Source organism: Ochotona curzoniae, unplaced genomic scaffold (genome assembly GCF_017591425.1).
Source record: "Ochotona curzoniae isolate NIBS_2020 unplaced genomic scaffold, NIBS_Ocur_1.0 contig_1274, whole genome shotgun sequence".
NCBI classification, from domain to species: Eukaryota; Metazoa; Chordata; class Mammalia; order Lagomorpha; family Ochotonidae; genus Ochotona; species Ochotona curzoniae.
This window is the reverse complement of record NW_024465023.1, coordinates 28288896-28316444: the sequence shown is the minus strand read 5'-3', so window position 1 is coordinate 28316444 and position 27549 is coordinate 28288896. Positions and strand designations below refer to the sequence as shown.

The following is a 27549-nucleotide window of genomic DNA, read 5'->3' as shown; positions in this document are numbered from 1 at the left end:
GTTAAATCTGTGCTCCTGTCTGTATACAAACATGCTTTGTATCTTAGATTTGTCTATTTTATCTGAATGGAAAATAACTGCTGCAGCTCATTTTTGGTTCGTTTTGCATTGGTGTATCTTTTTCCAATGCTTTATATTCACTTGTATTAAAAAATAATGACAAGTGAAAGTACATGATCCTGCTGAACATAATGCAGAAAAAAAGTTGAACTATAAAAACTTCGTTTTGATCCTTTGTGGGATTTAACATATCAGATATGTTTGAAGTCATTAGCTATTAGACAAGTTAAATATGGACAGTGTGCTACCTTTGTAGAAAAATAATAATGCTTATTTTTATTTTTATCTACTTCAAACTGTTTATTTAAAGAAAAACTTTAATTCTCAAAGCAATTCTATGAGATATATACTGCTAACATTCTTATTTTACAGCTGAGAATTCTGAAATACAGAGAGTTGAACTCAGTTGTCTGATAAAAAAAGAATACATGAATTAAATGCTCATGGATACTGATTGACCCTACATATTATAGTTTTCTATATCATAGAAAACAGTTTTAACAATTAGCAGTACTCCTTATAAGTTCAAAGGTTTGGTTGCAGGCAAGCAGAACTAGGTTTGATTTTTTTCTGTATGTGTTACTTTCTACTTATTGTACTATGTGAGCGTGTATTTACACAGGCCTTGATAGACCTCAGGAATAGACTGTTAAATTGGTAGGGAGGTGTGGTAGGGGCAGAATGAGCAAAATTGCGCTATATTCTTTTGTAACAGATAGCATAATATGTTTTATTTTCATAGACAAATAACAAGAACTTTTGAAACCACTGATACTAGGAAGGGAAGCAACCTACATTAGTGGTTACTGGCACTAGTTATTTCAATGGTATGGTGGAGAATTCTGCCTCCCATTCAATTACTCCAGTGTGAACTTGAGGATTTGACTGTGGGCTCAGTTTTCTCACTTGTTAAATGAAGTTGATAACATTTTCTTCATATATTTTTATGAGAATTCAATGACAAATTTGCTTATACTTTGTATATTAGGTGTTTATTTTCCTTATGTCATGACTACACAGAGACTTTAGTGTGAAAATAGAGAGAAGTGATGGCATTAAATCATGTTAATTGTTCAATCTCATCTTCTCAGGCTTCAAAGAAAATATTCAGTTTGATAGCAATTTTGTAACCACTTCTCAGAATAATACTTCCCCATAAACTTTCTCTTTGTTTAGAAACTCCTTGCCCTTATTATTCCGTTATAGCACATTTATATGGATTGAAATCTCCTAAAAAGTAGACATATTATGAGTGGTCTTATTTTGTGGGAATAGGGGGAAAACATTTGTATAGTAGTATCACAAAACATTATTGGTTTGAAGGTAGGAATACAGATCTCTTCTGGTTAATTGAGTATCTAAGACCTCACAAAAATACCTAAATACCTAAAATACCTAAAAGTTGGTATTCCTCATAAATGATGCCTGCATGAATTGTGCATTGAGAAAAATTAGTTTCTATAACATAGCATCTAAACATTTTCCACTTCAGTAATTGGGACAAGAGAAAATCAAATATCATTTCCCCTTTATGTGAATAGAAAATAGCTTAAATGACTTACAGCAGCATGTTTAAGGGTCTATGGGCAATGATATCATAAAATGAGTTTTTAATCAGTATAAAGTGAGTATAGTTTCTTTAGATTCCAAGTTCATTACCTTTTCCTTGACTTACAAATTTATTCTGTCTTTTGGACAGTAAAAACGAAACATTATTTAAAGCATTTTGTAAAGGATCAAAATCTACAATATACTCATATTTCTTAGAATTTTGAGTATAAAACTTTTTGTCCTGTGATTTTGTAATATAAATAATCTTTATAAGGAAAGTATTCAGCTGTTGTTCAGCTACTCTACATACACAATCAAATGGGGTTCTTACTATAGGAGATTTCTGTGTCCAAGTAAAATATGCCCTTTCCAAAGAACTAACTATATAAATAGAAATATTAATCAGAAATGTAGAAGTAAGTGATGTATACTATATTTAGTTATACTTATTTCTTTGGATTTATTTAATAAATTTCAGAGAGACTACATGTTGTAAAATAAATTAGTTGAAGAAAATGAAACCTAAAAAGGAAATATTGCTCAGATATTCAAGGTATGTGATAGTAGATAAAGGACTAAGATTAAGAAAAAATGAATTTTTGATGAAGTTCCTGGAAATGATTTGTGAATACAGAAGAAAGATGTGTAAATGTAGTTTAAAAGTTAATACAGCTGTCACAGGAAATAAGCCTCTTCAAAGGAATTAAGCAACAGAAAATATATGAGCTAGATGAAACAGTGCTCCCCTTATACACAGAATGAGTACCAAGAATAGAAACAGCCTATCTCGGTAACCGTCATCTGAGGATCAGTATTGCCCCACAGGGGACATTTAGCAATTTCTGGGGATATTTTTGGTTGTCATAATTGTAGTGATAGGAAAGCTGGCTGTTGACATCAGTAGAGAGACCAAGGATGCCACTAAACATTTTGCAATGTACAAGACAGCATCCAATTAAAAAAAAAAACTGTCCCAAAATGTAAAATGCTTCTATTGAGAAGTCTTGGTTGACTAAAGAAGAGAAAGTCAGCTGATATGTATGTGTATATATATATATATATGTGAGAGAGATGAAATACACATACACATTTATTCACAATGTATTCTCTAAGTAGTAGTGGAAAGTTGTCAGTGTCTGGGGTTACCTTACCTTTCAGTTTTCTATGTTAATGTGAAATCCCCTGGCACAGAATTTGATACATGTGTCACTAGTTGAAATCAAAATACATTTTTCTATATTAAGAAAAAAGCAAAAATTTTCAGCTATGTAAAATTGAAATGGAGATGTTAGTGTTAGCTTTCAAATCACAACATGGCTGAAGTAATTTAGCATTTTCCTAAGTATGTCTTCAGGTCACTGGTTCTGACAGAGCGTCTATAAAAGAGAGAGTTGGTTGTTAACTATGGTTGGAAAGCTCTGCATATTTATCCCCCTTTTGGAGATTCATAAATGCATATTAGCATATCAACAGCTTTGAAAGTCTTGGATTTCTGTTAACTTCCATGTTCCCCCAATCTATTTATATCCTAGCTATTTTTCTTTTTGCAACTCAGTAATTGCTAAACTTCGCAGTGGAACTAATATTTGATAGAATATACTTTGTAAAATATTGAAAATGACTTTTACTTCTCTTGAAAATCTAAATGCCAATGATAAAATTTATGTATTAAGTTCCAAACAACTCATGTACTTATACATAAACGTTTGGAAAAATCTGTGTTCTTAAATTTGTAGTATCACTAACAGTTGTCTTCTTAAATTCTTGATATCCTATTTTTATCTTGCATAAATACAAGATGTAAACTTCTTCCTAGAATAAAGATTATTCATGAGATAAATTCACATTGAAGTAATGAAAACTAACTGCAAAGATCAATGCATGATATTCTGTAATCTAAACTGCTTGTACAGATATCATGGCAGAGCAGCGTCCCAGAAATCAAGGGTGTAAAATGTCAAAGGTTATGCCCCAGGTTGTCAAAGAAGAGATGACTCTAACCGTTATAAACAAGTTATTTTGATGGAGACATTATAACAAATAATTAAAATAATATACAGCCTCTTAAAATGCATGTAACAACATAGCACGCCTATATAACACATCATATCAGAACAACTTGTTTCCCATTGTTATAGTTATTGGACTACATATACAAGGTTGCACCCACAGTTTGTGGCTTAATCCTCCATTAGTCACAAAATGTTTAAGTAAAAATATTTTGTAAGAGTCACAGATTGACTAGGGACTAGAAGCTTAAAGCAAAAGCAGTAATCATGTATGTAATTAAATTACTAGAAAGATGTATTGGATTTTTGCATAATAGAAGTGTTCTAGAATGATTCTTCATTGAGGTAAGAAATTTGATGTCGTAAAAAGAACACTTGAAAGTTCATATTCATGGACTGACCCTAACGCTTCATAGAAATCCTAAGAAATTAACTTTGATGCTTCTTGAAATTTTTTTGGTCACTACTTTTCTTCTAGCCTCACTGAAGAATATTGTCTCATAGGAAAAATTATGTGAAAGCAATTTTAAAGATATTATAGAAATGTTAATTTTCAAATGAAAATTCTTTTTTTCCATTTTTCATAAGAAAACTTGAATTTCAGAAGTTGATAGGATTTCAAATTTTTTACTGATTTTTAAAAATAGATATATTTCAATTAATTTGAGAACTGTTTTTAGCTAAATGGAATCTGCCTATTTGTGTCACATCTGTTGTTAACATCTTTATTAATGTTAAGCGCAGTAAGAGGCCTGAGTATTTTACCATAGATCATTTTACATCCACCAAAGCCTTCAAAAAGCCACAGAACTAAAATTAAAGCTGTGTGAATGCTCCATCATTCTACCCACGTGCGTGTGCACCGGGGCAACATTCCAACCAAAAAAATTCATCTCAATTTTAGTGTACATGGTTTTTCTCTTGGTGGAATGTTTACCAAAAGTAACTTATTTGCAAATATATTTGGCCTTGAAATGAAGTGTTTAAACTATCATATAATTTCTCATGCAGTTTGGTATTTTCTTCATCAAAAGTTCTTTTATGTTACTTCATATTTAAAGTATAGATAGCTTTTAGGAAAACAGTTGGAAAATACACAAACAAAATGTTACTTATCCATGGAATTCACGTTTTTGTTGCTTTTGTTCTCTGTTAATGGAATTGAACAAATTTCAACTTAATAATCAATTCAGAGTTTGCAGTTGATTTTATTGTCTGTAAGTCATTAAAGCCAGTGCTTAAATAAGAGCCATACTGGCATGTTTATAAGCCATTTTTCCAAACTCTTTGATCCAAAACTGTAAAAGAAACACAGTGGCCTTGAATATCAAAGTCCCTATTCTTAATTTTATTAAATCCAGATATATTGTCATTAACCTTAAAAATTACTTTCCATTTCATTCAGTTATACTTCCTTTTTAAATGTGTGATTCTCTGCCTTAAATAATTTCAGGATATTTTCCTGGAAATATAGTCAGCCATATGAACTTAATTGTTCTGTCTGACATGTGAGGTATTTAATAGGTGAATTGGCACACTTGGAGCTTAACTCTTCTTTATTCTGCTCATTTTCATCAAAATATTGGCTAAAGTATTCAGAACAGATGTGTATATATGTATAGTTTTCCTCAGACTATTGAGAAAGCATTTTCCTGAGTATTAAAAAGTGTCAAAGAAATTTCTTTGCAGTTTTTTTTTTAACTTGTAGGAACTCTAAGAGTTGATTACTTCTCAGGGACTGTTTATTACCCTGAAAATGATTGTCTTTTGTGATAGCTTTTTTTAAGTGTTAGAATTCAAGAAGCCAACAAACAATTCAGTGATGTTGAAACAGATATTGTAAATAGCTTACTATGGAAGTATTTTTAAATAAGAAATCAGAAGACAAGTCTTCTAGCACTGATTTGATTACCAAACATTTCTTTTTTTTTTTAAAGATTTATTTATTTTTATTGGAAAGGCAGATATACAGAGAGGAGGAGAGACAGGAAGATCTTCCATCCATTGATTCACTCCCCACATGGCCACAATGGCTGGAGCTGAGCCAATCCGAAGCCAGGAACCAGGAGCTCTTCCCGGTCTCCCACACTGGTACAGGGTCCTGAGGCTCTGGGCTGTCCTTGACTGCTTTCCCAGGCCACAAGCAGCAAGCTGAATGGGAAACTGGGCCGCCGGGATTAGAACCGGCGCCCATATGGGATCCTGGCGTATGCAAGGCGAGGACTTTAGCCACTACGCTATTGCACCAGGCCTGATTACCAAGCATTTCTATAGGTTCTCTTTGTTAGAAAATTTAAGAGGATTTATTAGCATGATGCAGTGATACATTAGAAGGAAGGAAAGAGGATGCAGGGAGGGAAAGAATCTATAGAACTAGGGACCAAGTCTGTTGGCTTCTTGATCTACCTATGAGGAAAATTCCGTATTTATTTTCTTAGCAAGCAATCAGTTAATAAATACTCAGTAGCTACTGTATTTAAACACCATTTTAAGGGCAGGAGATGGTACAGAAGACAGTAGAGAGATGCTTCTTTTTATAGTGAAATTTGCATTCTAGAGGGGTGACAATCCAGGCAAGTAATTTAATGATATTTATTGATTGTCATTACGATGCTATGCAGAACTTAGAAGGGAAATGAGGAAGTAATGCAAACAAATCTGGCCTAAAATAAGAATTTAAGGAATGTGTACCTGAGGAACTGACATTTTTTGCTTGGCTCTGGAGGTTGCTACTAATTTAGGGAGAAGGAAAAACAAAGGAGGATAGTCCTGGATGCTGAGTGAAGAAAGTGTTGAAAGGAGGAGGAAGTCATTTTCTGCATCAAATTCTGAAGATAAATCAGAAAATTCAAGGACTCCAAAAATTATCTGTTGAAGTTAAAACATAGAGGCCTCAGTGACCTTGACAATAGCAGTTTTGATGCAGCACAGTAGATGTTTCTTGGGTAGGGAAACTTGTTTTTGATTTGCTTATTAATTTTTCATGATACAGTTCCATAGGCTCAGAGATTTCCCCTTCAACCCTGCCCATTTCCTCTCTCCCCCACTGACTGTTTTCACCTCTCTTATTACAATAGTATAGTCCTTTAAAGCAACGTTACGAAAAGGGAGACGTACTGCACACACACACACTGAGAGAGACAAATCTTTCTTCCTTTGTTTTTACTCCCTGAATTTGCAATAGCTGAGATTGGGTCAGGGAAGTCAGGGACCATTGATTAATTCAGAAGGGATAGAATCTGATTTGAGATCTTCCTAATGAATTTCTGTCTAAACCAGCTTTTTCTAGAGAAAACCATAAGCAAGATATATAAGACCTAATTACTGGCAAAAAGTAGAAAAAAGCCTGTATACAAACAGATGCGATATATCATAAACACCAAAGTCATCAGGACAGAGCTATGGGAGTCCACAGTGTTGAAACAGATACGAGAAAAGAAGACTGTTTCAAACCTTTCCCCTCCTGTAATTGACACAATATATTAACCTAGATATTGTATATATCAGATCCCTTTTGCATAAGGAAGCAGATATATTCTGTGATGATTGTAGTGATCAGTTGCAAAATCATTTATGGACTTTGGAAGGAAACTTAAGTACTACATTTCTTGGCTCATTAATGTTTTATCATTTTAATCATCCTTGGCCTCTGAAAGAGCTTAGTAAAACATACTAAACTAATTTTATTAGTGTATACACACACACACACACACATATATATATACATACATAGAATTATATATAGCAAAAACTCATAAAGTGATAGAGTTTTCTAGGTAGCAAAATTTGAAGTCGCCTAATTATTGTGAAATATTACTTGGCAAGGAGGGAAGTGCTGGAGCCTTTTTCTAGTGACTGAGAGATATTGAAAGGTGATGAACTTGGTAAATTAAAGATGGAAGGATTGTTGGACTTAAAGCACTGGAGGACATGTGCTAGAAATGCAAAAGATAGAAATTGTAAAGTGGAATATTGAGGGATTTCAGCTTTTTCAAAAAACAAGATTGAACATATAGCCACAGGGATACATAGAAGAAAGAAAGCCGAAAAACTGGGAGGACACAATATCAGAGGGTGAATATTAAAGTCACCTAGAATTATGACAGAAATGATATTTGAGTGCCTGGATTTGAATCCTGATACTACACACTTACCAGCTGTGTGTTCTGGAACAAGCACATGACCTGTCTCCGTTCTCTAATCTGATAAACATAGCGTAATGATAGTATATGTCTCATTTAAGGAATACATAATTTAATACCTAACACAAAACTCTTACAATCAGCATGTGACACATGGTAAATGATTTGTGTTTGTATTATTACAATAATTACTGTAATCATAATTATTTTTATGATACAGTTTTTTATGTGTCCCTACTTTTCAGTAATCCAAAATTTGATAAGCAACTGTCTCATTCCAGGCTTTATGATATCCTTTAATACTTCTGAATGATTAGTTTTGATTGTTGCATGCTTTAGGAATTTCAAGATGAACAGAAATGATTTACTGCCGCCTCACCAAAAAAGTTATATTTGAACTTTTTGCCAAGAGTTCTCCTTGCAAAAATAAAATGCTCTTTAGTAAGAATCAAACAGAGGTAAATGAGATAGGCCAAAGGAGTGATTTCTGGAGTATGTAAAGTAGAAAATGTTCACTATGGCAAACTACTATAGGCCATTAAAGAGAACACAGCCATATTGCTGAGGCATGATAGTATTCAAAGTATACAGTGATAGAAGTTAGCAATCAGTTAAAATAAGAAGTTATTCCTGTGGTATTTCAACAGTAGATTGATATCTTAGTAATCAGGTTAAACACAAGGAGTCAGCATCTTGGAGGTTGGCTACCAAGGTATAAATGATTGGACATATAAGAATAAGACAGATATCTAGTTACTGAAAAATCAAATCACTAAAATAATGATGCTGTTTGTAAAGAATCATACTTGTGAAGTCTGAAATTCCTAAGAGAAAAAACTTTGACTATTCTTCATTATACATAACAAATACATTAATTTTATATTAACACCTAGTCAGTTGCTACAGGCAGTTTCACCTTCTGGCTCAAAACACACATTTTCTTCATCTACACAAATGTCAACCATAATGTTGCATAAGCGTGTGTTTTGTAGACTGTAGCTAAAATCTAGTGTAAGTTTGAGTAGACTTGGGGAAGAAAAACAATGTGATGTGAACTTTGTTCTCTGTGTTTAGGCAAGCTACGACCTATATCTATGCCAGTGGAATATAATTGGGTGGGGGACTATGAAGATCCAAATAAGATGAAGAGAGATAGTAGAAGAGGTAAGTGTTCTAGAATTTCAGTGTAGGCAGGGTTGTTTGAACAAGCAAATCTAAATGTTCTTTAAGTAGATTGTATGGCTTCAGTAGATAACATTCTATCATTGACTTTATTATATAACCAAACCAAGTCAAGACAAATGTTTGACCCATTTTTAAGTAGGTATCTTCTCTGAATGCCTTCTCAGGGGCTCAAGATAAATAAATGATATGTGAAAAATGAATATCTGAGTGTTATTTGAAATTTAATATTGGGAAAAAAGGTCAGAAGTGTGAAACTGAATAAAATACTTAAGTTCACTGAGTAAGGGCAGTTTGTGCTCAGTTCCCATTGGTCCACAATGCACTTTCACTGCTTTTGTGTTGATACACCTCAAATGAACAGTGGCACACAAGGGTAAAAGCTAAGAGCGACAGGGCCAGTGACTGTAATGAAAGCTTTATAGAATGGGGATGAAAACAGCTTTATTTTCTGTTCTGTTTGTTATTCAGAGTTATCCTTTTATATAGGGTTGGGCTACTCTTGAAGTATCTACCAAAAGTAAGTGTTTGTATTCATTTACCCTGCTATTGAGGTCAGCAATTGAAAATTGCAAATCAGTTGAAAATCTTACTACTCAAAGGAGTTGCACAAGTGTGCATATGGAAGGTCCAATAAGTTCTTCTACTGTTTTTCACTTTCTGAAACACAGAGCTAAAATTATAGACAGAAAACAAAACAAATCAAAAGCAAAAACAACTTTTAATACAATGTAAGTGAAGATTCCTTCATAGTATCTTTGACCCATTTGCTTCTTATTGCTAACCATTATACTGAGCTAATTTCATTACTGCACAACCACATGGATATGCAAACATGAAAATCTGCTTCATTCATCTTCTTAACACTGGCTTTATGGAGTGAGCATTCTGAAAATGTTGACAGATACAGAAGCATCAACAGATTCCTTTACATCTGTGTGTTCATTTCATTTTCTAAACTTCACTTTCTAATCTCATTTGTTTTATGTAATACACCAAGAAAAGATAACTGTTTATCATATACCATCTCTGACTTACTCTTTTGGGACTTCACAATATAATGACATCTTGAGGGAAAATGCCATTGAAGAAGTAAGTGTGGATTATTGATTTAAGAATACATTTTATAAATTAATTTCCCAACTACTGTTTCATAACGTGGACTTTAACTTCTTCGAGGGTGCTACCTGACATGCCATAAGTCAATGTTTGTCATCAAGCTTTAGCAAAATCCCACTGGGCGATCCTTTTACATTTGGGGGGTTATTTGAAAAGCACAGAGTTCCCATTTGCTGGTTCACTTCCTGAATACTGAAATGACTGGGTGTGGGCCAGGCCAAATATGGGAGCTGGAAACTCCATCCAGGTCTTTCATGTTAGTGGCAGAAGCCCAAATACTTAAGCTAGCACTATTGTCTTCCAGAGTATTCATTAGCACAAGCCTGGAATAGGGAGCCACAGCTGGAATTTAAACCCAGGTACTCCACTATGAGATTCAGACATCTTAACCTTGAGGCCCAATACCCACCATTCTTCCTACAAACGTTTTGAACCAACCAACCACAACTTCTGAGTTAAGTTGCTCAGTGAATTCTTATGTAGTTGGCTCAGTGATAAAACTTGGCAAAATAATCTATAGACTGTATATTCCTTATTGTCCTGTTATCTCAAATAATTAAGATTTGCTGTATTTTCCCTACAAATCTATAAATTAAATCAAGCTGAAGCTCTGAAATTAAATCTTATAGCACCATTGGCAAATATACCTGACGTTGAAAAACAGTAATAAACTTGAGACATTCACATATTTACACTGGTGTATTTATCTCTTTTTATATAGAAAATTCTCTACTTCGATATATGAGCAATGAAAAAATTGCTCAAGAAGAGTATATGTTTCAGAGAAACAGCAAAAAAGACACAGGAAAGAAGTCCAAAAAGAAGGGGGATAAGAGTAATAGCCCAACTCACTATTCGTTGCTACCCAGTTTGCAAATGGATGCATTGAGACAAGACATCATGGGCACACCTGTGCCAGAGACTACACTATACCATGTAAGTAAATTTTTAAAATCCTTTGAGAGACAGCTTTTGTTGGAAGCTGATAAATGTTTCAGGTAAATTTGAATTATTTTTATACTCTTGCCTGAATTTTTTTTGCATAGGATCTGAACTTTAAGAGTTGTGTCATTTAAGAAAAAATGATGGATTATTCATTTGTTCATCAGTTTGTGTGTTGTAGCAAGTTGAATTTTTAATGATAGCTTAATATCCATAAAATTGGTGTTAGATAATAATTAGCTGATTAGTAATCAGTGTGCTAATGTTCAGTAAACGGATAGCTATACAATTCTACATTAGAGCTAGGGTGATATATTCATTATTCCTGTTGTTTATTTATGTAAAGGAAGCAAATTTTTATGTACTTCATATGCAATTTTAAGAATACAATGCAATTTTAAGAACACTGTACCCCCAACCTTCCTCCCTTACTTCTACCTTGCGTCCTCTTTTCCTATCTTTTCATTTTTGCAATAATATGCTTTCAATTTACTTTAGAATCGTAAGAATAACCATACGCTAAACAAAGAATTCATCAAGTAGTAAGTAGAAAAACCTCTGTTCCTCAGGAGTATAAAAAAGAGCTATGAACAATAAGCTGATCTCAAAATGACAGTTTTGCCCATATGCATTGCATTTTGGTGCTCTCCATATTAGTTACCATAAATCTAGGAAAACATTAAAATAGATGCAATTGGCGACCATTATGCTTAGTGAAATATGTAATTCTTTTTAAAAATGATCATCTCCTATTTATTAGCTATGGAGGAAGCATGGTACTAGCAGTGAAAATGGAAAGATAGCCTTCTGTTATATGAGGAAAAAGACATAACAAGGGCCCTAATATAATTTAGCTATTATAATCTGTGAATATTGAAATATAAGAAATACAAAAAAAAAAGAAATATAAGAAATACCTAAGTGATAGAAGACCTCAGGAATTAGAGGATTTTAGCCTTGGAGATAGGGGTACAAGTGTATCACAAGTGTGAGGGAAATGGCATGTTCCAGGGACTTTATAGGTCCAGAATTGCTTAAAAACTGCAAGAAATGATGTGAGGAAAGAGAGTAGTTAGACCTGTAGAAACAGACAGGGGTTAGATCAGGAATTTGTGGTAATCTACCTAAGCTCTTTCTCGCCTTAGTAATGAAGAAATGTTTAAGAATTTTGAGCTAACAGTCTACATTGCCCCTATTTGCCTGTTGGATATCTGTAGTACAGAGCATCAATTGGGGGTTCAAATGCAAATGAATGATGAGAAACCAGGACGATGGCCAGGTGTATGCGAGGAATTTTGTTAACCAGAGCAGTTTTGATTAAAAGGTATATGTTGTTCCAATAAAACTCAAGCTTCTCATTTCAAGCCCCAGAAAGACATAAACTACATGTTCATAAATTGTAATTTAAACAGTAGCACTCAATGCTTGGAGTGTGAAAAACTTTCAGTTTGTCACTTGCTCGAAAGTGTACCTGCTGAGACTCACAGTTGGGGAAAGTCCTGTCCACATGTAATCTTTTGGTCTGGCCCGGCCAAGACGGAAATTGAAATTCAAGCATAGGAGGCCAATTTTCAAGTTAATAATCTTATATATCCCTCAAATTATATCATATATATAGATTGCACTTGACAAACAAGTTGTAAAAAATGTAATAACTTCCATTTAAATTGTTTCCCTGAATAAACCTCTTGTTATTTATTCTATAGTTCTGTCGCAAAACTAAAACATAGAAAAATATTTTTTATTTGGACTGGCGTATCATTAGCATGCTAGCTGCCTTTTTCTTTATTCTCACCTCTTGCCTGTTACATACTCCCAAGCCTCTGCCTCTCTAGGACTAGTGGCCCTATAAAGACCTGCTCTGCAGGAGTCCAGCTGCAGTTTAGAATTTTTGAAGGGTGCCTGGAGTAGGCATAGAGAGAAACGAAATGGACCACTGTTGTTACCAGAAATGCCCAGTGGGTTCTTTCCTCAGCTTAGTATAGAAATAAAAAGCCGGGAATCTGTTGCAGACAGAAAAGCTTATATTTGCGAAGGGACCAGGTGAGCAGGGAAGGGGAAAGCACCTCTGGAGAGAAAGCCGGGAGGTGGGGTGCCTCTCGAAAGGGGAGGGAGAGACACCAAAAGTTTGAGGAAGGGCCTGGGGATTTTAAGCATTCCCTGACCCCTCCTTGTTGGCCAGGGAACCTACAGGTAAGATGTTCCCCATGGGTGGGCAATTCTGATGCCGCCCACCTGAAGGTGTGGCCAAGACCTCAGCAGGCCTGGATGGTCTCAACTATGATTTCATGATCTTAATGGTCAATGCAAGAAAGCTGTCCCCTTTATTTATACAGAAGCAGTCACAGACTGGCACAGACTTTTTATGTCATGATCAAGTGGGTGTTTCCCAGGATAATCCTGCCTTTCATTTCACCTTAAAGCAGGATGTTATCCATCCTGCCCTTGTGGTCAGGAAGTTCTCAATAGGCATTGCATATCAATCAGTAACACATTCCTACTACAATCCTCATTCTACAACTTAATCTTGAATCAGTTAAGGGAGGAAATGCATCACAGAAGGAGGGACCTAAAGATCAAGGATGATCAATGGGGGCAGCAGAGACAGCAAGAATTGTAAAAGGACCTTTTGCCAATCAGCAAATCAACTTCCAAGCTCACATAGATAGTAAAGACCAACTGCTCAGAGGCAGACAATGCCCAAATAGATTACAGAAGTCTCAATTGGGTGGTCCGGTGTCTATGCAAAGGGAGGTGGAACTGCCTTCAGGTGGTTGCAGAGACATCCACCTGGCCCTGCCATGCAAGAGAAAATTCCTCCTAGCCTTGCCTGCAGGGGAACAGTTCTCCACACACCTTCTTGTGTCCTCCACACCCACTGCTCGGACCACAGTGTTGTAGGGTTTTTGACCCCGAATACGGCAGCAATCTCAATTCTGTCTCGCAGGAAAGAATTTTCGTGTGGACACAGTTTAGTTTTAAAGCAAGATTTATTATATTAGAAAAGCTGAGAAAGGAGGCTCCTGTCCTAGTTACGGTAGGGGGCTCTGAGATAGAAAGGACCTTTACCCCTGTTAGAGTCCGGGCTAAAGCCCCGGACATCAGGGTGCAAGCTAGTCAACCCCCAAAGAGTCTCACTGGTAATGCAAACAGCAAACAGAGTTTATTTCGCCAGCATGCTGGGGCCAGACCGCACTTGGGGCACACATGCCAGCCAAGCAGGGCAGTCGGACCCCGAATAGCCCAAGACAGAAGCTTACATAGGCCCTTTGGGGCTGGGAAATACATCAAAAATAACAATCTTAGACATGTTCATTTTTATGGCCTTCAGGCACGGGCAGCCTCTTCTGTTCCCATATCCATTATCTGTATGGCTCATCCCATTCTCACACCCTTATCTTCCTCCTGTTCCTGGGACCGGAGAAGAATTGTGCCCTTGCCCTCCTGCACCTGGGTTCACAATGTTGCAGGACAGCAAAGAACAGATTTATCACTAAAGCGGAATCCTCCCAAACTAAGAACAGATTTATCACTAAAGCGGAATCCTCCCAAAGTCCAGGCGCTTCCTGGCCTAGCAAAGTAGCAGTTTTCTCTACACAAAGAAACTTCACACTGCCCAACAATAACATTTTTTACCCACACTGTAACACCCCCTGCAATAGTGGCAGGAAGAAAAGTAAAAAGACCCTTACCCCTGCCATAGTGGCAGAAGGAAAAATTGGGGGAAAAAAAAAAAGGCCAGTATTAATGGTGAGGAAGGCACCTTTTAAAGGGTACTTCAAAGATGTTTCTCCATAAACAAGAGAATTCCTGGTTTCCATGGTACCTGGCCTTGGGACAAAAGGCCAGAAAGGTGTCACTTCCTTGGTCCCTTTGTAATGTTGAAGAGGCAAGTCTGAAGCCCTCCCCCTTGGCAATGGCCAGACTGAGGCTTCAGGTGGGGGATTGATATGTTAATGTCGCCCTTGTCTCTTGGGGAAGCAGGGTCTTGATGTGTTAAAATATGTACTTGTCTTGGGAGACACTGCTCTAGTGAATCCAAGACATGGTGGGGAAAATACCCCCTTTATATTTGAGAAAAAATGATGGCTTGGGGACCCAGAATGCCCTAACTGCCTACTACCCAGTCTAACTCCGCACCTACCAGCACTGCTCCACTGAATTACTGACCCGTCAGATTACTAGGGTTTTTTTTCCACAGACGTTTGAAGTCAGTCTGAAATCAATGCTCTTATCTGTGTGAAGGGGGCCACTTTTGTTGTCACCATTAGTCAGGAGAGCTCAGTAAACCCTGAGCTTCCTCTAAAATCTGGCATCCCAGGTCCTAAGTTGTAACCTGAACAGAAGTCTGGATATGACTGACAGGAAGCGTATTTGAAAAAGGAAAGTTGATAGAGATGAGGTGAAGATGAGGATACTTCAGCTCAGAGCATATACCGTGTTAAAGCACGTGGATTATTCTACGAACTGTGGTGAGTCATTGAAAAGACTTTTAAATAACCGGCCTGTTCAATTCTGTCATGCGTTACTAAAAGTGCATTTCCTGTGTGGGGAAGAAAAATAGAGAGGTGAGTCTTTGAATTTTGACTTGTTAAATTAAGCAAGACGGTAAAAGTTGATTCAAACTGAAAATCAGTGACATTAGGGGTACTGTTGTTGTAGGGTTTTTGACCCTGAATACGGCAGCAACCTCAATTCTTGTCTCGCAGGAAAGAATTTTCATGTGGACACAGTTTAGTTTTTAAAGCAAGATTTAAAATTTAAAGATTTAATCTTTAAAAAAAGATTATTAGAAAAGTTGAGAAGAGAGGCTCCCGTCCCAGTGACAGGAGGGGGCTCTGAGATAGGAAGGACCCTTACCCCCTGCCATAATGGCAAGAGGGAAAGTGGAAAAAAGAGACCCGTATTAATGGTGGGGAATGTACCTTTTAAAGGTGTACTTCAAAGGGGCTCCCCAAGGACAAAAGGAAATTCCTGGTCCCCTTGGTATTTGGCTTTGTGGCAAAGGACCAGACAGGTGTCAGACATTGGACATTCCTGGCCTTGGGAATATGAGTACTTCCTCCAGTCCTCTTTTCAATGATAAGGACATCAGCCTAAGGCCCTCCTACACAACGGCCAGAGATGCTTCAAGTGGGGAATTGATATGCTAATGTCACCCTTGTCCCTTGGAAGAGACATGGTCTGGTGAATCTAAGACGTGGTGGGGGATTTTATATCTGAGAAAAAAATGACTTGGGGACCCAGAATACCCTAACTGCCTACTGCCCAGTCTAACTCCTCTCACACTGTTTACACGTGTAAATTGTATTGCCACTTTTCCAAAGCACATTATTTGTGTATATCGAAAATCTGGTCTACTAACTTCATGTCTAGATGTTTATTTTAAAAAGGAAACCAGAAGGTCCAGGTTTCTCTTCTCAATGGCATGAGTCTGTAACAATATTTCACAGATAGCTCATATCTATCCTAACTAATTTTTGACAAAGAATCAACACAGAAGAAGGACAGCTGTTAATCAGGGAGTGAGATTATCCCTTGTAATGCTGAGCACTCAATTTGAGAGTGAAAGGCTAGATACTTCCTAAATCTTATCTCAAGTTTAGAAGGAACGAAATATTTGTTAGTCCCCAAGTACATGTTGGATACATTAAATAATATTCAGAAAAAAGATTTGAAAAATAAGTGATAAATTTTTTTAAAGGAGTCTTAAGTTCTCCTGAGGACCTCACCTTACATTTATTTAGTATTTTCGAGTAACAAGGAAGTTTTTGTATTTGTTAGGTTTTATGACCATGACATTGACCCTATTTTAAAACAAGAGAACTCAAACTCAGATTTATTCAGTATTGCAAGCAAGCATAAGTGCTGGTGTTGAAAAGAGAACCCAAATCCCCGATTTAAGGTCTCTTTCCGTATTCAACTCTAATGTGTCATAGAGGTTTATTGGGAAAATGTACGCTTTGAGTGAATGAGTGCATTTTGAAAAAGTTTAGCGTAAACATACACTTATGTAAATGACACTGTCAGTTCCTGGACTGATTTATATCCAGATTTCCATTTGCTTTATATTGCTATATTTTATTAGGTTAAGCAAAACATACAGAGCTGCTGCTATTAGAGACGACAGTTAGTGATTCAGCGTCATCTGTTGCTGGGGTTAGTGGGTATTAGATTTCTTGGACCTTGGAAGCAAAACGAATGCATACTTAAATGGCAGACTTTGTTTCATAGAAACTCTTGATTTTATCCATTTTACATACTTACTTTAAAATGATAAAGTTTTTCTTATGTTTTACTGAAAATAGCATCAGTATCAGTATGTAATACAGTCATTTTCCCAAAGAATCATTAATCTTCATTTTTACTAATTGCTTCTTAGGGTAGCTTGGCTATTTTTAATGGGCTGGAAGTCAAATGGCCGAGCAGTATGAGGACTGAGTATTGAGTTTCATGGGCTGCTGCCTCTTGTGTAGTATGATCTCCATGTAGTCTAAAGAATTTGAGTTCAAAGTTAAAGAAAACAGTATGAATTTAATTACAGTATAAACACTGAGTACTCTTCACTTATTAAAGGACTGTGTGCGTGTGTGTATGTAATGTTCCTTATAAATGGAAGTAGAATATAATCCCCATTAGTCTTGTTTTATTTTTTTCAAACACTTGTTTACTTTATTCAAAAGGCAGATCAAATTTGCAGATAGAAGGACAAACAGAAAGATCTTCCATCTGCTGGTTCACTTCCCAACTGGCTGTAACAAACAAAGCTGAGCCAATCTGAAGCCAGAAGCCAGTCACTCCCACAGGGTCTCCCACATGTTTGCAACTGCCCAAGGACTTGGTCCATCCTCAACTGCTTTCCCAAGCCATAATCAGGCATTTATTTCTTGTTATTGGGAAGGCAGACTTATAGGTAGAAGGAGAAACAGAAAGAAAGATCTTCCATTTGCTGGTTCATTCCCCAAATGACTGCAATGGCCAGAACTGAGCAGATCCAAAGATCCAAAGCTAAGAACTCTCTCAGGGTCTCCTACATAGGAGCAGGCTCCCAAGGCTTTAGGCCACCCTCTGCTGCTTTCCCAGGCCACCAGCAGGGAGCTGGACCAGAAATAGAGCAGCCAGGACACAAACCGGCACCTATATGGGATCTCGGTCCTTGCAGTGGGGAGGATCAACCCATTGAGCCATCACACCAGGCCCACAACAAAAATATTTATATGATAATAAAGAATATAAGTTTATTGTATTGCAAAATATTTTTGCTTTCTATTCCACAAATCTGTAACTGTAGTTTTTTTTTCTCAAACTTATTTGAAAAGAAGTAATTCATAATTTTCTAGCTAGCATCATCATTCAAAGCTTTTTGCCACCTCCTCCCTTGTCAACATTGCTATTTTTTTCCTGAGCATCACTTTCCCTCTTCCTCCTCCTAGAAAATTCTAACCCTGAAATCACAAGAAGACCTTCCCCAATCACTACCTCCCAGCTAAATAATCTCCAGTTATGCTCTCTTAGCTTGGAACACTTTTCTTCAAAACCTTTATTTTGATTTGTAGTCATATATTCATCTGTGTAAGCATCTTATTTTTAGTACCTTTCACGTTGTGCATGGTAGTACAGCCATATACATTTCCATGATGGGCAATGAGAAGTTCTCATTTTGTTTGGTGTTAAGATTTCTTTTTTTTTTTAATTTTGTTTTTTATTATGTTTACATAGAATCTTTCTGCATCCAGTTTAAGTATAGTACACCTTAGAAGGTCTCAATGAAGATGTGATACATAAATGATTAAACAAGTGAATGAATCGGTATGTAGGGAACTTGAGTGTCTTACTCAGTATCTGCTGCCTCCACAGAACCTGCTTGTATATATCCTGGGCCAGCTCCAGAGGAATCAATAGTATAGCAAAGGGGAGCTCCACAAAAGCTCCCACGCCAGTCCCTCCCCTCTAGCTCAAAGCCTTAGTCGCAGCTAGTTCTTGCTTTCCTTTCTTTTCCTGCAGATTACATTTGTCCCAATATTCCCATCAGCCAAGAATGCTAATAGCATATTTCAGGAGTGTAATTATGCCTTACCTACTTACTGATTTTCTTTCCAAGAGCAAGTTTTTGTCTGCCAGATCCCTCATCTGACGTGAGAGCATATGAGGGAAAGGATGTAACAGTGTCAATGTGCATATGTGTGTGCCTTCCTGAATGCATGTATGTGTCAAGTTCAAATGTAATGAAAAGTCTTTGAAGAAAAATAGCATTATTCTTAATCTCATCTTTAAATTTGTAGGACTTTTTTCCCTTACATGATAAGCATATTAGAATTTGCTTTCCTGTCAAAATAAATCTATAAAACAAATAATCTTTTAAGATACACATTAAGACACCAGAGTAGCTAAAATTTTATTATGTATCCTGGCAGATGCAGGGAAATTTCCAGAAACTAGTAAGGTGATTGTAGATGTTTTTTAAAAAGTTCTGTGTAGGTGTTCAAAAAGCTGTGTAATTCACAGTAGTCCAACATTTGTGTGGCTTCTCTGATTTTTTTTTTTTAGGATGTAACTGCAATACTCAGTTGTTTTCTTTCTAATAAGTATATCTGACCATTCTGGTCAACTTGTGGTTTTTTATTTTGTTTTATTTTTGATAGAATGAAGAGGGTGGTGGAGAGCTATTGAAAGAGTTTAATTTTTAAAAATTTTGACCAGTAAATAATCCTTATGAAGTACTATTCTAAGTATTTATAAATATTAACTTGTTTAACAGTTGTAACAACCTTAAGAGAAAGGTGCTGGTGTTATACCCATTTTACAGGTTAGGATTAAATAAGTAGTTACGTGATGGACCTGGGATTTGAGCATTTGTAGTCTTTTGCCCCTCAAAAACAATGATAACAACAGAAGCACAATAGTTTGAATAGTGTCAGCCATATGTAAATTGATAAGCAGTTATAAAGGTTGATTTGTCTAATGACCAACTGAGTTAGCTGCATTGTTTTCATATCAGAGCAATTAAAATAACAGGGCAGTTCAATGTAGTGACAAGAGAACCATGTCTGAGTTCATAAGTGGTTTATAACAACCAATTTCTCCATTTCTGCTTTTTTTTTTTTTTTTTAGGAAACATCCGTAGTAGAGTATGACACAATATTTTCTTTACCAAGGTACATGCTAAATATCCATTGTAAATATTTTCATTTTTATTTCTGAGTGTTTTCTTTAATGCTTATAGAAGTGTGACCACTTCTAGGGTGTTACCGTCAAATTCATAGTAACATTGGGAAAGTCCTATATAGGAACAGTCTGGCCTGTGAAAAGTGTTTCCGAATGGGACAATTCCCCAAAGCAATGATTTTCAGTAGCTAGACCCAGAATTGGCAGTTCTTTGATTCTTACAGGCAAATAACATGTAATTTCAGATTTTAATTTTCACTTATGCTTAAGCATTGCTTTTTTTGTGCCTACTAAATGAGTTTTAATGGTTACAAATTGAATGATCATAAAATAATGCATTAGGAGAGTTGACCGAATAGTCAGTGATTTTACAATAAGCTTTGTATCCATGCAACCATGATGGTACACTTATGTTCTTATTCCCAAACACTGTAGATAGTTTGAATTTCTATGACTTTTATGAAGAATGCTATATTCATATATCGTTAGAATTTTTTTTAAGTTATCTGTAGTTTTTGGTTACTGTTCTTTCCATGGTAAGTTATTGTTAGACTTCATAGTTGTCTGTATCCAACTTACTTTATCCTTTAGTATGTTGTGATTTCTATTTATCCATATGCCGCATCAAAAACCTACTCCTTTGTAAAATTTTAAGTTTTATTTGTTTGAGAGAGAGAAAAAGAGATATCCCAGACACCGGTTGAATCCTGAAAGTCTGAGTTGTTCAGCTCAGGAAGAAGACCAAAACCAAGAGTCCAAGCCAAATGCCTCAATCCAGATCTCCCATATGGGTGGCAAGAACCAAATTACTTGAATTAGCACCATTGCCTTTAAGGATCTGTATTGGCAGAAAGCTGGAGTCAGAAGCTAAGGATGATTATCAAACACAGGCACTTCAATATGGAATGCAGGCACCTTAACCCCTGGAGTAAATGCAACCTAAGCATATTTTAGTCCATAGATTTAAGAGGAAGTCTTGTGGAATGTTGCACACAATGAAAGGGAAAACACATATGTGCTTCGAGAAGAATTTTATAACACTGAGTGCTCATTTCAGAAAAGGATAAAGGTGGCATTAGTCTCAGTTCTCTCCTCTAGAAGACAGAAAAGGAACAACAAAAATACAATCAAAAGACCTAATAAAAGAGAATTAGATTGAAACCCAAAAAAGCAATGTGGAATATAACTTCACCCAAAAGCTCTGAAGTATTTCTGAAAAATCAAATAACGTTGATGAACCTCTAAAAAAGAGGGATGTCGCTATAAACCTTACAGGCAATGAAAGACTAACCAGAAGCGATGTGGGGCAGGGAGCTGTTTGAGCTAGAGGTCAAGATGTCCACATCTTACATCAGGGTACCTGAATCCTATCCCAGCTCTTATTCCAGTTTCCGCTTCCTGGTTTAACAAATCCACACCCTGAGAGGAAGCCGGATTGGGATCCTGCCATTCACACGAGAGACCTGCATTAAGTAAAGTTTAAAATACATACATACTAAATAAGAACCAGAGCCACAGTACTATTATTTCAATGTTGATTGAGTATGGGAGTAACATATTTTGTTTTTATTGTGTTAGAAGCCTGTAGAAGATAAGATGTGTAACACAACTGAATGGAATTCCTAACAAGCTGATTAAATGTATAAATTTCATTAATTTTTAAAGTATGATTTAAACATTCAGAAACTCTTTGATTCATCAATTTTAACTGAAAATTGAGCATTAGACACATAGAAACGTTCCATCATGTACTCATATTCATCACAGATTTCTACTCACACTGAATAAACCAGAATATTTACAAACCAACCCTTTTGGTTTCATGTTTGAGCAAATGTGTATGTCATTTTGCTACTTTGTCATTAGACAGTGACTGCCAGGAAGCAAAACACACACACAAAAAAAAATCTGGCTTGGTTATTGAAGCGTCATGCAAAGCAGGACATTGGGAATTTTATATTTATTAAATTTAAATTGTATGTATCCCTTATTACTTTTAGAAAGAATAAAACTTAAATTCCAATGGCAAGCTCTTGGCTTCTTTCCTGAGGTCGATAAACTACAAACTATTTGTACATGCCTGCCTTTAGTAGGTTTTATCAGAGAATTTGAATCTGCTTTATTTTCTTTTATATTGTAGACCTGTGTCTGTTAGCTTCATAGTATCAGAAAACTTCCTCAAATGTTGTAGGCAGTAGACTTTTTTCACCTTACTCATATCATCTTGCCACCATAACTCATCTAATCAAGGACTTCATGTTTAGTAAAACTCCAGGTAAAATTATCTTACTCCTAAAACTCTATTCTGATTGGAGGGCTATATAAACAGTACTGTATTTTTTTTCACTCAGCTCCCATAATATATTACCCCTTTTATGGTTACACTCTCCTTTCTGCAAAACTATGAGTGTGTTAGATCATGACCACCGACTGTCCACCCGCTCGTGGAATAATATCGGCAAGTTGTTCAGTTAATGGAAGCTTTATTGGAAAATCCGCTCCTGGGCCCCCTTCGCGCAGAGGGGAAGGAAGAGGGAGGCGAAAAGGGCAGCTGAGATACGTGTTGAGCAGTTTTATGCTCCTGTGGACACGTGGGCAGGCAAAGGGGCTGTCTATGCCCCAACTATGTAAGGAATGTTCATTCAGGTGTGCCATTGGTCAACTGGAATCCCACCAGGTCGGTGATGTGGCCCCTCCTGTTCCAGGCTGAATCCTGGGAGACATGCCGGATCTGGAGCAGACCAGCCCCTTGTTTCCAGTGCCCTGGGCAGCCATCACAGTGTAGTTTCTTAATATACAATCCTAGATTTTATCCAAAGTTTTTTTTTCTTAAACAATATAATTACTGACTGTTACAAACTACTTTCTTACAAGTATTTACCAAAAACAATGTTAAAGTGTTTGAAGCTTTTATGGACATTTCATTGGCTTGGAGAGGATGGCTATTGATAGTGGGGCAAACTGCTTAAGCTCAAACCTAGTGTCTCATTTGTAAATAATATTTCCAAGTCAGATTCAGCATGTCTATAAATATCAGGGTAAGCCAGGAATGGCTTAGAATCCTGAAACATAGGTTAGTGTTCCAACCCCTACTCTTCATATGCAACTGATTTAGATAGATTCATAGAGTTTCTCCAGGGTTCAGTAGTTCTTGAGTCCATAGCCTTCAGGTGAGAATTTAACAGTTAAGAAAAGGACTATGTTCCCTAAAATCTACATGGTTGCATTATTAAAAACACACTTTAAGTCAGCTGTGTTAAACTAAACATATTTTGGGGCATTATATTGTCATTAGTAAGAATGCAATAATAGCTTACTCCCACTTTTTTCCAGAATTCAGTAACACTTATATAAAGTTCTTTCCATTGTTCTGGGTAGTAACTAGTCCTAACTCTTTTTTTTTTTTTTAATATCAATTCCTTATTATGAAGGAGAATTTACAACAAGCAAATCAAGAAGCCTAAAAAAAGTTATGCATTCTCGCTAAGACATTAAGGAGGTTATCAGTTAAGGTTCAGTTGGGGAAGCCGAATCACCAAATAAAGAACTAAATCTTATTTGAGAAGCTGACAAAGATACCTCTGTAGATCCAGCAGTTGGGAGGAAAATCTGGACATGAAGTGAGAGAAAACAAAGCAAAGTGAAACTTATAAGCACAAACCAAAATACTGCCTCTATCATCAACAATGAAGCTGGTGCCCTTCTCCTAGGAGAGTCACAAGCTCCGAGTCCAATGTTCAGAGGAGCTAGAGGAAGAGACATTTATATATAGCCAAATCACTTAGAAATGGGAACTGTTAAATATGTAGTTTCCTTCCAGGTTAGCTAGTTGCAGCAGGAAACTGCCATGCTGAGATTTCCTTCCGTTTGGCTATTGTGAAGACCTGCTGTGGCAAAAATTCTGAAAAGTTCTCTAGCAACAGCATGTATGATGTGTGGCAGTTAGATAAAGCTTTTAATTATGAAAAATCTGGAATGGACTTGAGTGGAACCATCTCTATGAAGTTAACACCCCTATAACCTACTTAGTAATTTTTTGAAGTGTGTCTTAGAAACTGTAAACTTAAGCTATCTTTCTTAGATCTTAAAAAGATAAATAATATGAGTGTGAATTAGGAGAAAATATCTAATATGCCTAAAGAGATTTCCACTTAATAAAATATTAAACAGTTCTTCATAGAATTTCTTTTCTTTTTTAAATATTTTTTTATTTTGATAATAAAATAATAAAAATAATAAAATAATTTTGATAATAAATATTTTTTATTTTGATAGTTGATTAGGGTACAAAGGGTCAAGGGTTACAGGAAGATGGGTAAGACCATTGTTTCCACGCTAATATCATCTTTTTTTCTGTATCTGGGGTCAGGGGAGAAACAAAGGGAGAAGCCCCACCCAGCCTCCCACCCATCCCAGGTCCCCAATGGAGGGGGGGCATGCTCCGAGGGTCTTGCTCAAGCAGTTCTGATGGTTCAACTGTTCTGAATTGCTGCCAATCTCGCTGCTCCAAGCATGATGAAATCTCTTCAGAATCTACTAGCTGACATGGATTTTTTCTTCATGGTCGTGGAATTTCTTTATATGATCAGCAGAAATTGTCAGAAGACTGTATACCTGGGCTATGTTGTCCTAGCCAGTTGCTGAACTTGCTTTACTTAGTTGCATCTTATTACCATAGGTGATTAATGTATGTAGAATATCTGGTATAGTAACTGGCACTCAGTAGCACATAGATTATTCACCCAAGCACCAAATGTGAGGACTACCAAAATGTCCTCACCATAGAGCTAAGAAACAAGTAAAACACAATCAGGGCCATTTGAGGCAAGTAGTATTGGAGAATTGGCAGCAAACAACATAAAGAGTTTATATGAATTAGTTTTATTTTTTTTTATCCAGTCTTCCTGCTTACAAGATAATCATGGTACTTCAGAGAGGACTAGGGAAATGGCATCTAAATTTGACAGCATAATGATGATTAGATTTCTACTATAAACTTAGAAGTTAAAATAGAACTTCCTATGAAATTTATCCCTTTTGATTAGATTATTCCCCCTCCCCCCCTCTTTTTTTTTTTTTTGGTCTGAAATGCATGCCTTATTATCTGGTTCATTATGGAATAGAAAGAAAAATATGATTGGTATTTTGATTATGTTATTAAAATGAATTTCACATACTGTTTCATAAATTTTATTTATGAGGGTTTGTGGGGGATAGAGAAATAGAGAAACCAAGAGTCAAAAAGGGTGCTCCCACCTGCTAGTTCCCTCTGCGCAGGCTAGCAGGGGCAGGGGCTAGGACTGGGCAAGAGGCTGAACCCACAAACTTGATTCAAGTCCCCCACTCGGATGGCAGTAACTTAATTACTTCAGCCATCCCAGAATTTGGATCACAAGCTGCACTCAGGAGCTGTAAGTAGGTGTCAAACTTAGGCCATCCAGTGTGGCATACTGATCACTTGGCCAAATGCCCATACCATGGAAACTTCCAAAATTTTAGAGCTTAACTTATATTTTTATTCAGTATGATTTGAAAAAAATATTTCTATTATGGAAAAAATTCTCCAAATGAAGGAAATTCTACTGAAACTAGATATGGAAATGTTTAGAGGTGTTGTCTTAGAGAGCTTGTCTATTTCATAGGAACAAAAAAGTCTCACAGTGAGTATTTGATATAAACATGATGTTAGCCATAAAGAAATTTCTATGATGGAAAAAAAGTTCATTGTATTTGAAAAACAAGCCTAACAGTGAAAGTAACCAGAAAAGGCTACTTTTGATTTCAGGTATATTTTTAAATAAAACTGTTAAGTCATTAGGCAAAAAATGTTTTCACTTATCATGATTCAGTTATACCATTGCTGAGACATCATTCTTACATAATAGTGACTTCACTTGAGATTCATATGCATTCTGTATTGATGATTCTGTTTGTATTATTACTTCCTCTATTTTTAAAATTTACTTGTAATTCAGTAGCCTGCAAGTAGAATATCTAATTGTCTCCACTTTTTCTTGACATAAACATTGCTTTTTCACAAAAGACATGCAGACCTACCCAGATTTCTTTCAATCTCAAATTTCAACAATTTTTGTCAAACAGAAGCAGCAGGAATAGCGGCTGCCCTAGTTCTGCTTTGCATGTGCTAGAATGTACTGCCTCTGTCTTGGGTGAAAATCTATGGTAATTGTACACATCAAGCAGATACCAGAAAACAGCTTTACACATATGTTTTAGACATGGAGCTGATATAACATACTAGTAGATTGGCTGTGGGGATGTAAGAGAAAGAAAAGAGTAAAAGTTGACTGCAAGCAGAGGATGGCCCAAGTCCTCGGGTCTCTGTACCCATGTGGAAGACCCAGAAGAAGCTCCTGTCTCTTGACTTCAGGCTAGAGCAGCTCCAACCATTCTAGCTATTTGGGGAGTGAACCAGCAAGTGAAAGATATCTCCCTCTCCCCCTCCCTTTCTCCACCACCCCCATCTCTCTCCTTCTACTCTGCTTTTTAAGTGAAAATAAATAGATCTTTTTTAAAAAATTAAATCACTGAATATCAACAGAGTACAAAACATAGAGTTGCATTCAGAAGCATAAAGAAGCCTCTTCCACTTGAATTTCATGAATGAGACACCAACTCATGCCACCACCAAAAAGCTAAAATATCTTAAGGCCCCCAGACAATAGAGGCAGGAGACAAGAAAACCCTTAGATAAGGAGGAATGAATGCAAAAACGAAGTAACTTCTGTTCAGGAAGACCCTCCACTTCAAGAAAATTAATCCTTCTAAAAAGGCAATGGACTAAACAGTCAGATGATTCTTTCCTCACAGAAGCATCTAAAATAGATTTTCAAATACAGATCAAGGACAGTAGATGTTCAAGAGAATGTATCAAGTATATATTCAGAAATGTAAAATACAGTCAAATAATCACGCTACATGTAAGATAAACTTTAGAATGGAATAAGCACAGAAGTAGGAAATTAGAAAGCAGAACAAAATCACTTAAGAACATTACAAAAACAAGAAATAATTAAAATCTGAAAAACACATGGGCAGTAATGAAGAGGTGCCAACATAGATCTAGAAGAAAAAACTGGGTTAATAAAGACCTCTTGAAGAAATAATGTGTAAGAATTTTCTGAGTAAAAGAAATAACACTTTCAATGTAGCACAATGAATACTAGATGTGACTAAATAAAGATAAATTATAATCTAGACAAATCATAGTGAAACTGAAGTTATTACAAATAATGAGAAAGTAGTTTTTAAAGTCATGGTGATACCAAAGATAGATCAAAACAAATGACAGAATAGCTTCATGTGTCTTAAGAGCAGCAACAGATGCCAAAAAATTAACATGTTTTTAATAGTGTGTT

General features: G+C 36.2%; 1 protein-coding gene across 6 annotated transcripts in view; it reads left to right on the top strand.

The window, feature by feature from the left end:
- CNKSR2 (connector enhancer of kinase suppressor of Ras 2) overlaps window positions 1-27549 on the top strand; it is a 232610-nt gene that overhangs the window by 140435 nt on the left and 64626 nt on the right. For 4 of the 6 annotated variants that reach the window (XM_041000355.1, XM_041000371.1, XM_041000396.1 and 1 more), the window contains 2 exons: window positions 8837-8926; window positions 10785-10999. In XM_041000355.1, coding sequence (XP_040856289.1) covers window positions 8837-8926; window positions 10785-10999 — 305 coding nt within the window. The remainder of the gene's footprint in view (window positions 1-8836; window positions 8927-10784; window positions 11000-27549) is intronic. The other 2 variants (XM_041000362.1, XM_041000379.1) reach the window with 1 other exon arrangement.